Below are 13,650 nucleotides of genomic sequence, written 5' to 3'. Positions count from 1 at the left end.
TAATTGAATCTTTTTTTTTTTTTTTTAAACAAAGAAATGCATTAATCTTCTTGCTTCAGCATCAGCTTCAGCACAGCTCTACATCTTCACTGACAGGCTCATTTATCCATCTGGTGAGCTAACACAAACAATTTTGCTGTATTTTGACCTAGTCAGAGAGAAGCAGTCGGCTGAAGCTCCACAGCTTGGAGCCTTGTGCTGAAGTAGAGGCTGCTTTCAGTCAGGTTTTCACTTAGAAAATTTATCTTGCAAGAACTTGTCTGACCAAGCTCATGAGGCCAAGGATGAAGTCTGGCCCTATTGGTAGAATTTTATTACTCCTAAAACAGTGCAAAATAATGGCCTAGACCAACATAAACAAAAAGAAAAACATTTTATACTGTCCAATTTAAAACCAGGATTCTTCTGATCTTCTGTTCACTTAATCTGTGTATTTTCTAGTTTAAATCAAGAAATTCAAAGTTAAAAGAAAAAGGTAACGTGAATACTCTCATTTCTCCCCTCCCCTTCTCCCGCATAACATGCATAAGCATAGCAATCAAAAGGGAATTGAGATAACATCTTTTAATTCATTTTTTCAGTGTTAAGACTATCCCCTCTGCCCTTCCTTCTCTTCACCCACGATATATTTACTGCACATTAGAAATAAACTCTGTTTGAGGAAATCATAATTAGGAGAGCCTTAAAAAGAAGCTTCCCCAGAAATGAAATGCCACTGCTGTTGTAGAAATTACTGTGAAAAAATATTAAAATATTTGATGTCTACGGAAAGGCTTAACTCACAGAAGGAATTGGTGAGGCACAATTAATTACACAATACAATTAAGTATTCAGGAAGTTTCTGTTTATAATAGATTTAACTCTTAAAATAGTGACAGACCAAATCTGAGAAAAAGAACGTAGTACGAACGCAGTGGCTAAAAAAAAAAAATACTTCAGCAATATGCAATTTCCCATCCCTTTGTGACTCTACTGGCTTTCAGGTTTACCTGTACTTGTATTATACATCTGTAAAACAGAGATAAAAATATTTTCAACCTCTCAAAGAAAGCTGAAAGGTCTAAATAACGTGTTTACAGCTATTCAAAATCCTCTGATGGAAGATGCTCTATAACTGCTACTTATTATTAAGGCTGCTGCTATTATTCAGAACACTTGGCTGTGTTAAGTTAAATGAAAAATGCTATCAGGAATATATATTGCCTTCAGATGCAGTAAAACTAGTAACATACCCTGAGAGCAATGGTATTCTTTTTACACTACCTATTACTGTCTGACAATAAAATAATCTGAATAGGTAAAATAATAGGAAACATTACCTTCCAATAGAACCCTGCCAAAAGACTCAAGCTTAAGAGGTAGCAGTCAGAAAAGCTTAGATAGCGTGTGAGGTTAGCAAGATTTCTGATTTTTGCTTTCTTCTTTGAGGATGCCCTTAGACCTCAATCTTTTCTTCTTGGAGGTCTGCTTTAGGTTTTGCTAGCAGTTTGCTTGCTCCCTGCCTGTTCCAGAACAGCAATATCATTTGAAACTGAGAGGTATCCTGTTAGGTAGATCTTAATTTCCTCAACACATCTGAACCCTGCTAAGAGAGGTTAGAAGCAAATACAAGGCCTCAATCAATACTGTGAACAGAAGTGAATAAGGACACAGGAAGCCTAGTCTCCCAAACAAAATAATACTGTTACCTTTCACATATTAAAAACGCATATTTAAAAAGAGGGTAAGTTATATGTATATATGTGTTTGAATATAAGTGTATAAAATAGATAAATATAAATGAGAAACAAGTCAGAACTGAAAATTTCTTAATGTTAGCTGACAACTGTCATCTGCTCTCCACAGTAACAAATAATAGGCTTTCTTCACATAAAAATCAATAATGATGTTTCTGGCTTCAGGGTGTTTCGATCAGTACCACACATGACACAAAAACAGCCTTTACAATTCTTTTGATTAAAAAAAAAAAACCTCAGCATTCAGTTGAGTCTCTAAAAGAACATCATATTTCTCATCAAACCTGCCCTGAAACAACACAGAATCATAACGTGTTCATTTCTGTTTTTAAATCTAGGTGAATGAGATGCAAAGCAGACCAAGGGAGAAACCAGTCTTTTCTAATACATGAACAAGAAAAGCCATTCTCTTTCCATAGCCTTCACTTGGGGACACATCTGAGCTTTGTATGTCTCTGCTGTGGGACCAGACAGGCTGTAATCATAACAGAGTGGGCTGAAAGCCCAGCTCCTGGAATCAGCCCACTCTGGCAGCTGAAATGCGCTGGTCACCACCTCAGAGCTGGGCACCAGCAGCTCTCAGGCACACTAACAGAAGACAGGCCTCATGCTATGACTTGAAATTGCAATGTGCTATTTCTAAAGTGTCGTAAAAAAGAGCATATCTAAATTGAAGGGCCAGCAGCTACACCTACATTCTGAGAGTGCAACAGGCATTAACTCTCAGCTAAATTCTTATCATTTATTAACTAATAATTAATTCAGTAATCCTTTCTTTCTCCTGGAGAGTTTGAGGCAGCTGTGAGCGAGGGCAGGAACGCTGAGCAGCCAGCAGGCTGCACGAGTAGGTACATCTGAATTCATCTGACACTTCAGGAATTCAGAATTTTATTAAGCTGCTCTAGTTTTTCTTAGGATATTGTAATTAGAAACTACTGAGATCTTTATAAATACAGTGGTGCAATATATATGCCTTAGATTGCAATTTTGTGACTGTGTGCTGTAAGAATAGATGTTTTAGTCACAGCTTATTTGAAAAGTAGCCTTCAATGGTCTAATGCCTAAAACATTTAAGGCTAACAATCCTCTCCCTTTAAATAGGACTTCCTCATGCTAAAAGGACACAACTAACCTAAGTAAGGAATTCAGCGATGAACAAGGCTTCTTAGACATTCCCTGTGCTGACTGGGAAAAGGAATAAATAATGGCAGAGGTGTCAGGGAGACTAATTCCCAGCTCTCTAGGAAGGCAGGTGAAACATACAGCCAAGGACTAGACATTCTGGAGGATTTGGGATTTGTATGCAGAGACTGATAGGATTTCTCTGCAGAAATTGCAGCTCTGAAAGGAATAAGGCTGCTGAACTAATTACGTGTATGCACAAGCCTCCATTGTTCAGGCTTTATTGGGGAGTTCCAGAACCTCTGCCCTCCTCATCAGTAAATACCTCAGAAAACATGAAATGGCCTCTTTTTCCTCCCTCTGTGTAACATGTACCAGGCTAATTCTTTATGTTGTAGTTCAGTGATTCTGGCTATGATCTGGAAAACACAAACTATGCACTTATTCCAAAATAAGTGAAAGTGAAGGAGGGGCGTTTCTAAGTGCTCCACAAAGGAGCAGAGGAAAACCTCAAGTGCTCTGTGTGCCTGCACTAACTATAAAGAGGCTAAGATGTCAGTAAGAAAAATATTGTCATTTCTTGGTTTAAAACAGAACATTTGCCACTCCACAACTTTAAAGTTAATTGCTTAAATTCCTTTTCTGTGTTGTCAGTTGATAAGGATAAGAATCATAGAATCATTAATGTTGGAAAAGACCACTAGGATTACCGAGTCCAACCATCAACCTATCACCACCATGCCCCTTAACCCATGGCTCTCAGTGCCACATCCCTTTTCTCAAACACCTCCAAGGATGGTGACTCCACCACCTCTCTGGGCAACGTGTTCCATTGCCTCACCACTCTTCCTGAGAAGAATATTTTCCTAATATTCAACCAGAAAGGTATCGCTGCTATGAAATTTCACATGTTCTCTGGAGACAAACATTTCTGAGTGAGATGAATAGAACAGGCTCTGTTCCCTTGGCATTTTACAGAGGGGAGAAGGGGAACTGAGAGCCCATGGACAGGCTGCACAGGTACAGGGAACAGTAAGTGATGGGCTGGCACCAGTCATCTGACTGCACATATAGTTCACTCCTCCTGTACACAAGGCTGAGCTCTGGAGCATGTCCTGGCATGGCTGATATTGAGATCCTGGGAGGGAAACAGAAAGCTGATATACTTAGGTGCAGAACCAGAAGCAGGAGAGGCTCCTGGTGTGGGGCAAGGAGCCATCAATACAAGGCACAGTGTACTGATTTGCTTGATTAGGGGTCCTTCAAATTTCAGAGAGAGCACATGAGAACTGAAGAGGTAGAAACTGAAAATGAGGGATATAATTGAAAATGCAGGAGAGGAAAGAACAAATTAGTCTCTGCCGGTACTCTTGGGGACAGGCCAGGGATACTTAGTCCAGGCAAGGATAATGATGGAGAAAAGACAGAGATATCTGACCACATTACCAGTCAGCTTCTCCTTCTCTTCCTGCAGCCCATTCCAGCTGGCTCACTTTCCCTGGCAGATGAGGAATACTTCTGGTTCACTTTGCAGTGGAGACCTGAAGTCTAATGCAAAGACTCAGCCGAGCCTTCTGCTTGAAGAACAGGCAGTGAAGAAGCAACAGGGTCACGTTAACCACGATGAGAGTAACAAATGGGCATTTAAAAACCAATCCTGGTCTAGCTAGATGGGACATATCTTCCTAATGTGAATGCTACAAGAGATAGTATAATCTTTGATTACCCCTGAGGCCATAACAAACTTGGAAGGAAGCATATGAATTGCTGATTATTTTCTACGATGATAGGATCTCAGAAATTGCTGATATTGCTTTTGTGCAGACTGACAGGTCCCTGGCTGCACTATTTTGACTGAATTTGAATCATGCAGTGCTGCTCTCATTTCAGGGCAAGGTAGAATGTTTAGCTTTCAGATTTTTTTTTTTTTTTCTGAGGCCTATATATACACTTGGTGCCAGAACTAGCATGCTGTCCCCCCCGTGGATCTGCTGCTGCAATGCTTCTGAGAGTGCTCTTTTGTGCAGCAATTCATGTTCAGGCAGTGACAGTCTGGTCACACCTGTTCTACTCTGATAAAACCATTTGCAGGTGCTCCGAGAAGCCCAGGAAGAACAGAGTACTGGTTCTGCAAAATCTCACTGCTTGGAGTCCTTTGTTCTGCACTCAGAAGCTGATCCATTCAAACAAAAAGGCCTCCTTACTAAGAAATAAAGGAATGTATCCAAAAGAATCAGTACAAGCACTGCCTCTCTAATTTGTCCTGCATAATAAGCAAGTCCAGAAGAACAAACAGAAATTTACTTGGAGTATGAATAGATAAATACTATTTATTTTCATGAGAAACAGAATAGAGGCATCTTAAAGTAAATCTCACAATTGCATCAAGAAAATAAGTTACACCTGGGGTAGTCTTTCCTTTCAAAAAGAATAAGAGTCTTCTCAGCATTTTGTCTGAAAGCATGCCACGCAGAGAGAAGCAAGCAATCAGAATATGTTCCCAAAAGAAATGGGGACACCAATGTTTCATCTATATTGCCACAGATGTTTTCAGAATTGAAAGCTTAAACTTAATGATATAAAAAAGGGCTTACCTGATATTTATGTTTCCATCTAGAAGACAAACATGGTAGGGATGCTCCTTTATACAGGTTTCTAGTTAATGTAATTTACCTCAGTTTTCCTGCTCTGTTACATGTCGTATCAAAGTCTTAAGATTTCTTCAGAAACCACCTCCTGATAGAGCTTAGAAAAACATTTCTGATGCAAAGAAGTTATCTTGAGACAATATTTGTTTTTTGTATCTTCAGTGAATATACACAGGAATGAACGTTGGCACGTGCTTGCATTCTCCTCAGCTTTACCAAAGGCAAAGAGACTTGGTGTTGTGCACCATGGGTGTTGCTGTCTACAGTCCCCGACAAGGACTCTCACAAGAGATCGATCAGTAGGGCAATTGATGGGTTTAGGGGCAGGCAGAAAGGCCAAGGTGTTCTTCCAACGCTCTGCCTTTGCACAGGAAGAAATACAAAGGCACCTCTGTGAACACGTACAAATGAGGGATCAGGTAGGTTTTGATTCTGTTCACTCAAATTTGATTTGGAACAGTGATTTTGACAATTTTTACATAATCTCCCCACACCTATTTGTATTCACAGTAAAAAATAGCATAAACATTGAAACCTATTTGCAAAGGTGCTAAGTTAAAAAGAAAGGATGTGTGTGACAGCTGGTGTTCACTGTGCCTGTCAAAAGATAACCATAAATAATTTAGTTTTCCAATGAGCTTTAAAGTCCATCATAAAAGACTATTAAGGAAAATCAATACCTACAAGATAAATGGCAAAGTCCATGAATTAGAAATAGCATAGTACTGAAATACTGTTCCTCCAAAAGGAGAGTTTAAAAATGTGGTGTCTGTGGTGCATAACAGTGTGATTTTGAATCACCAAGAATTCCAAGGGAGGAAGTAAACAATATTTGCCACTGGCCACAGGCTTCTCTTTTAAAAGCCATAGAAGTTTGGAGAGAAGTGACAGGTGTGAAAGATAAAGACTCTAGAAAACAGGCAAATGGAATGTAATCCAGATAAATGTAAGGTAGTGTTCATAAACAAAAACAGCCTAAATATCAAAATTAATCTGCCTCTAGAGGCTACCACAACTCAGAAATTCAATAATACCACCAGAAAGCAAATAATGGTTGACTACAACTACAGCATCCCTAATGAGAAGGTTCTCGGAGATGTTACACACAGTTCTGTGAAAAAGCTCAGCTATTATACCAGTGCAATTGGAAAACAGACAAATCAATAACCAAATTCTCAAATGTATTGATGAGGGATAATGAATGTGAATTGCATCATGTCCAGGAGACGAGACACACTATTTTAGAATTCTAAAATTGTATTGAGTTTTGGCTCCTGCTCTGTTAACATACTTGGATTTGTATCTTTCTTCTTTGTACATATGCATGTGCATGTACCCCCCCAGATCTGTACACATGTACAACCTCACATTAGGCTGCTGACATCTGTGAGAAGCTGGCTGATATACTACATCACAATCATTCCACAGCACCATGTGCTGTAGATTTACTTGCAAGCAAGGAAGAAAAATAAATTCACTTGCTATACTAACTTCAAGCAGAAGGCAAGTTATCATAGGAAGAGAGTAGTGATGGCTCAGCTGACCACAGTCTGTGGGTGGTGGCAGTGTCCCCTTCCCCACAGCAGTGACAGTCACAGTGCTCTACAGTTCAGCGGCTGGTCGTGGATCAACAAATCACATTCACTGACTCAGCAGAAATGACTCATAGCAATTTTCTTCGTGTTGATGTTAACTTACTGGTTGACAACTCATTCCACACTGAATTATCTCTACACACGGAAACAGGATTGGCAGCATGCAAAATGGTGGCTTTGGTGCACTCGATGTGTTTAAGTCAGTGGAAGATCTGAGCCTTACCTGTCACTCCATTTTCCCTTTAACATTAGCTTTTTTTTTTTTTTTTTTTTTTTTTTTTTTTACAGTTCATGGAAATCCATGTGCCCATGCAAAAGCTCAAAATTATTCCATTGCTCATTAAAACTCAACCATGGGGCTTTTTCAGTGTGAAAACAGCCCCACAGACCAGGTCTGGGGCCCACGTACAGCAAAAAGGTTGCAAAGAGCGGGAGATCGTCACACAAGGGAACAGTAACTGGCACAGCACAGAGTTCTGTATGTCAACTTCAATACTGGATGTTAGAACTGGCTTGGAAAGCATTACACTGAAACTAAATGCAGAAGCACCTTTACTTACTGTGTTAAAATTTGGGAAGAATCCAACAGCAGAGCTGCTGTCCACAGGGAAGGACATAAAGGGTTTGATATCCAGGGAAGGCTGCATCATCAAGGTAGGTGCACGCACAAGGGTGGGAAGTGCAGTAGTGCCTGCCAAGAGCAAACAAAACCAGCAATTCATAGTATTCTCCTTTCTGCATTACACACAGCATAGCTACCTCTTGCTGACACAACCTCCACAAACAAATAACGCACTGAGTTAATAAAGCAGCTCTGCAGGAGTTAATATCATTAAAAGAAACCTATTTCCACATACTACAGATGAGGCAGAGTGCTCTCCTATGGCCACAGATACTCGGACGCTGAAGAGGAGACATATGGTCTATAAATCACCCTGGCAGGTAGAATAAATCCTTCCTAAAGCTGAACAATTCTTCTGTGCCAAAAAGACCAGGATGGGAGCCCATGAAAGTCAGATGCTTTTGCAATTCCTGGTTGCCTATTAGATCAGCTAGTGCAGGCAGTACACACGAGCTGAAATCCAGAGGTCTGTTTCCAAATCGCAAGCTGCATGTTTGTTTTTCCCCTCTTCTGATGGCTTTCATAGCTATCAGGTACTGCACAAACAACATTTCACTTAAGATTGAAAAGAATGCCTTTTGTATTACATAGCAATACAAATACTAGAGAACAAACAATTAAATAATCAGCTGGCAATACACACAAACTGAATTCTTTACATATAATGAAAAACATTTTCTTAATTGGAGCCCAGCTCTTTCCCTCTAAACATGGGCTTTTCAGAAATGTACTTGCTGGAGTTGTTACACTTGAGCATCACCCCCTAAACAAGGCCCCAAAGGAACACAAAGGCACAGATGTCCAAACGTTCGTTTACAACTAGCTATCTGCTCTATTCATACAACGGTGTGCCTAGCACACTGCTTCCAGCTCTGCCTATAGGAGTGTTTTATTTTCCCTGAAATCATACAAAACAGATTTCAAACAATATTTTTCTGTCTGAAATAGAAAATGAGGAAAAAAAAAAATCAGATTCTCCTTCCTGGGTCGAATAAATAATTCAACACTGACTGGAGCAGAGACTGGAACACAAGTCTCCCTGGTCTTTACAGGAGGTTGAGTCATTCTCTGCCTCTCCCCCAGGCCCCCCCAACAGAATTTCTCCATCATTACCTCCCTCTCCAGCTCACAGTGGCCAGCACATCAGCCAGGAGCATAACAGTCCTCTGGGGAGCTTCTTTGGTCTCAAGCAGAGTCGACACAGCAACTAAGCTTTTTCTCACAGAAGTTGCCTGAGCTTTTCAAACCCACTCAGGAGGCGGAGGGGAGGGGGAGTAGTAAACCAAACAGTTTTCCCTCTCTTCTCCCACAAAATCAAATTGTTTGTATCTGTTTGCAAGATGCCAGGCAATCCACATGGGCTGCTGAAGAACCAGTGTTCCATTAAACATCTCCCTTTCTGTTAAGGACATGCAAAATTCAAGGCAGAGAAATTTTCCTCTTTCTTCATCTCATCATCCTGCCTCCATGGACATGACTTCAAACCCATTCTCTGGTATCTGAGAGAGAAGCAGAGCTCAGGAGCCAGATGGGTCTGCATAAATTTATTGGATAGCCAGACACTTACAACTAGCCCTGAGCTCAAATTTTGTAGATGCTGGAGACACAGACAATTTGATCACAGCTGCAGCATAATAAATGCTATATTCTACTCTAGCAAATGAGTAGCAGGCTATAATCTATTCTCTCTTCTACAAAGGGCGAGGACAGCAGAAAGGTGGGCCTTTGACAACTATGGAGAGAGAAGTGGACACCATCCCAACTGAGCTGCACAAGTAGAAAGGAAAAATATGTTCGAGATACACTAACGGAAAATATTTTCTCTCTTCTGCCATCTCAATACCTTCATAAATGTAAGCTTTGTTTCAAGTCTTTAAGTCAGTTAAACTCTGTGTTCTGCCCCCGCATAAGCCCCTGCGACTTGATGACTTGGGCTCAGTTAATTAAGTCAAAGCTTATTCAAGTGGAGTCACAAATGTCAAAAAGCTAAAGGCTGCCTAAGATGCCCATAGGTCCTACTTCATATCCATAATGAAAAAATGAAAATAAAAATGCATCAACAGGAAAGCAGTGTCTCAGAGGATTTAGTCAGAGAAAATATCTTTGACTGCAAAAATGATGATTATTTCTACTAGCTTGTTCTGAAACAGTAGCTTTACATAATTTAGGTTTCAGAGCTGTACTCAAACAGCAGCTACACTGTATTCAATTACCTAAAGCCCGCAGAGTGCAGTCATCAAACTTCTACAAGTTTCTCTTTGAAGTTCAGAAGCAATTAAGATCCACAGAGTTAATGAAAGACCTGCCCTCTCTTTGCATATGAAGCTATGGTTATTTTAACTATATTTTACAGACCCCTCCCCCCCAAAAAAAACCCAACACAACCACACAGCAACAACATAGTTAACTTGTCACCAAAGTTTAACATCAGAGTTAAACTGAGTTTCTGATGCTGTCTTTAACTGAGGTATAGAAAACTGTTGTCATAAAAATGTTTTAAATTAGAAAACAACATCCAATAAAACAGCAATCTTTGTACTCCTCAGCTGGGCACAGACCATTTCAAACACTTCTGAAATCTGCCCTCAGTTTTGCGGTTTATGGCCCTTCCGCTGCCAGAACAATACATGGTCAGGCTAGGATACATTCAGAGTCCATATGGAATAGAAAACGTACATACCTACTGGACTGATTAGTGGATGCACTGATAACAAGAAATTTGTTCACTTCTGTTTTGCAGTTTCCTACTGCTAGTATTGCCAAACAAGTATCAGTGGTCCAATTGGACTGAAGTTTTATTTTCAGAACCACATTTGAAAGCCTCTGGAAGACCAGGTAAATATGACCCAAACTACAGGAGGGAGCACTTCATGGCAACCATCCTATTAAGAGGACAGAACCCACTTTCCACTGGTATTACTTCCAAGCGCCAAATAGATTCTTACCATCACTCCACCAGATCTGTATGCAGACCTGAGCTAAGCTAGAATGCTGGCACAAGAAAGATGTAGCTGACAAGCTTCATTATCATCATAAATTAACAGATGTTTACCATTTCATTAGCATTTTAATGATAAAGACAATTTACCATGTCAAACACAGATTGTTTTAAACTACTCGTGAATCTTTGGCATGAATAACTGATATTTCTTGTAAATTCATTTGTTCATTTCAAGTTTGAAATTTATAAACATTATTTTACCACTTTAAAAATAAATAAATAAAAGAAACTACCTTCAACTCTGAGTGCCACTGAAGAAGTTACCTATGCACAGGGCATGCAAGCAGCAGACTGCCAAATCCTCAACTGTTTTTTTTTTTTTTTTTTTTTTTTTTTTTTTATTTTTTTACTGTTGTATAAGAGGGTGAGAGCAGGCTTTCATGTGAGCAGATGACTCTAAATGTCTCATTTTGTGCAAGAGCACAGTCATGGCAGAGGCACACATGGCTAGCTCACACCATGGCTAGTCGCCATTGCTCATCCTTTCCAAGCAGGAGAGGCATTGAGTCCAGCAAAACACAAGAGCACAACTGCTTAAACTTGAAAGCATATTCTTGAAAAACATTCACTAAAGGCAACTACAGAAAAATCCAAAGCCATAATCAATTCCCTCTTCTTCTTCATCACCTCAAGATGTTTCTACATTGCTTTATTCCTTGGATCCAACTAATCCAAACTCAAGACAGAAACAGAAGGAGAGTAACTGATGTGCTATTGGGACTGAATGAAAGTATCCCATCGACAATCTGCATCCATTTCAGATCTCACATGGTCACCTTTAACATGTGATCCAACACAGTATTAGGGGATCAACAGGATCTCATCTCATCTGTTAACATCCATCACTACCTACAATAGTTAAAGTTAAGAAGTGTCATTATAGGAAACAGGCCATGCTGGCTTTTTCATCCTTGAATTGGCTGATCCTTTATGGATATGTGGAGCCATGACCTCCTTGATCAATGCATAGTAGTCTCATCCAGCCAAGGAAATTAAGAATCTAAGAACAACTGAGGGGGTGGGTGAGTTCTGGGCTCTCTCATCCCTCGATTTTTTTGGAGTTGCATTTTGCAGACACTGCTTTGAGCCAAAAGTATCCCCCCCTTCAAGAGGGGATGACAGCTTGTCCCTTTGGTTTTGCACATGTTGGCTGAATTCATTACATACTGCAACTGCACTAAGCACAGTCACCCTGCTTTTAGACTTCACACTGTCATCTCAATTTACAGCCTTTTCCTTCGACACTCCAGAATACTCAAGACCAGACAGGACATGTTTGAAACATTTCAGGGAACAGTTCTGGGAGAATTTTGCATGCATTCATCCATAACCTTTTTCTGGGTCTCCACAGCTTTCAGTACAGTTTATTAATTTTGTCAGTGTAAGTTTTGAATATTGTCAGAAATACTTATTCAGCATGAGACTCAAAAACAGTTTTATAAACAGCTTAGTGCCAGAGGTAGTACCTAGGCTTTCATATCAAATAAAACTCTCCTCAATTCTATTGCCTATGCTTTGCAAAAACAAACAAACAAAAAAACAAAAATCACAAAACAAACCCAATACTTACCTTTATGGGAATATTGGCACAATTAGATTACATGTATAAAAAAAAGAAGTAACTTCTAGCTAGAGAAATGAACCCCATAAAAAATGTCATTAGGAATCTTGCCTAGGACCTGATGCCCCCATTCCATCTTGCCCCAGCCACATTCACTGTGACTTTTTTACTGTAAATGACAGGTAAGACTGGTTGATTGCAAGTCATCACATCTTCCAGTTTAAGTACGTACGTGACATCTGTCACCACAGCACCTAACATATCATATCTCCCTACACTGAACAGTATTAATATTAATCTTTTTTGCTACCTAACGCTATTGGTTCAAAGGATTCAGGAATCCTTTCTGGTTTAGTTATTTTAGATAAGCTATACATGAGCATTACAGAACATCATGTGTTCCTGCTCATGCTTAAGATAAACTGCTATAACAACACTAAGCCCATGTGAAGTAATTTTGATTTTCTGAAAAACAGGTGCTGATATCAAAATGTTTTAAGTAAAAGCTATTCTTTAATATTGTTAATAACATTTATGAACTTTAAAACAAACTCCCCTCTTAAATACAAAGCAAGGTAAATAAATATAGAACATCAGTAATTTTTTTTCTCCAGAATTCAATAGAACAAATATTGCTTTCTTGTAATGTGAAATTGGGACAAATGAGACTTCTGATAGGGATTTTAGTCTGTTGAAAGTGAAGCAGTAAAGGAGAGATAAGGCTGCTCATTCAATGGTTTCCCAAATGGCAAATTAACAAAATTCTATGAAATATTCACTATCCAGACAATGCAACTTATTTAAAAAAAAATACATTGAAGTAGAACCCCGGAATATATGAGATAAGTCACAGCCCCCCTCTGACAATAGGAAAAATGCTAAGAACTTCTGCATCCCCAGGGCACCACACAAACTAACTCATTAATGAATGAGGATGCAGGTCCTTTGGGTTTGATATGGTTATCACCAGAGCTAGCTACTCATGCATCTTTTAAAGCTTGGAAAGTGCACTGAATTCATACTTAGACGTTATTCAGAAACTGATGGAACAGTCAGACTTTGCACCGACTCATTAACCACCTTAAACAGCACAAACCATACATGTCTGGCAACTAAAAATGGGTACAATTCTCATATCTGTTTTTTGTTGTTGTTGTTGTTCTTGTTGTTGGTTGGTGGTTGCCTTTTTTTTTTTAGAAGCTACGAGGAATGGCAGCAAGAGCTGGTGTAGGGCTTATGGCTATTCAACAGCGTTAAGAGCGAGCCACTCTGCACAAGCATCTTAACACACGTTATGAGAAAGCATTAGCCCAGGTCTAATCTCACAGAGCAACATTTGGATATGAAATGACACCCCAAATATTT

General features: G+C 39.5%; 1 protein-coding gene across 16 annotated transcripts in view; it reads right to left on the bottom strand.

Moving 5' to 3' along the window:
• ZNF385B (zinc finger protein 385B) overlaps positions 1-13,650 on the bottom strand; it is a 152,049-nt gene that overhangs the window by 41,793 nt on the left and 96,606 nt on the right. For 12 of the 16 annotated variants that reach the window (XM_040703716.2, XM_040703717.2, XM_046943900.1 and 9 more), the window contains one exon: positions 7,662-7,792. The exons of 3 other annotated variants lie outside the window; for them this stretch is intronic. In XM_040703716.2, coding sequence (XP_040559650.1) covers positions 7,662-7,792 — 131 coding nt within the window. Of the gene's footprint in view, positions 1-4,304; positions 6,002-7,661; positions 7,793-13,650 lie in introns of those variants that run through there. One more of the 16 variants, XM_046943902.1, reaches the window with a different exon arrangement.

Source organism: Gallus gallus, chromosome 7 (genome assembly GCF_016699485.2).
Source record: "Gallus gallus isolate bGalGal1 chromosome 7, bGalGal1.mat.broiler.GRCg7b, whole genome shotgun sequence".
Lineage (NCBI taxonomy): Eukaryota > Metazoa > Chordata > Aves > Galliformes > Phasianidae > Gallus > Gallus gallus.
This window is presented reverse-complemented; position numbering and strand designations above follow the sequence as displayed.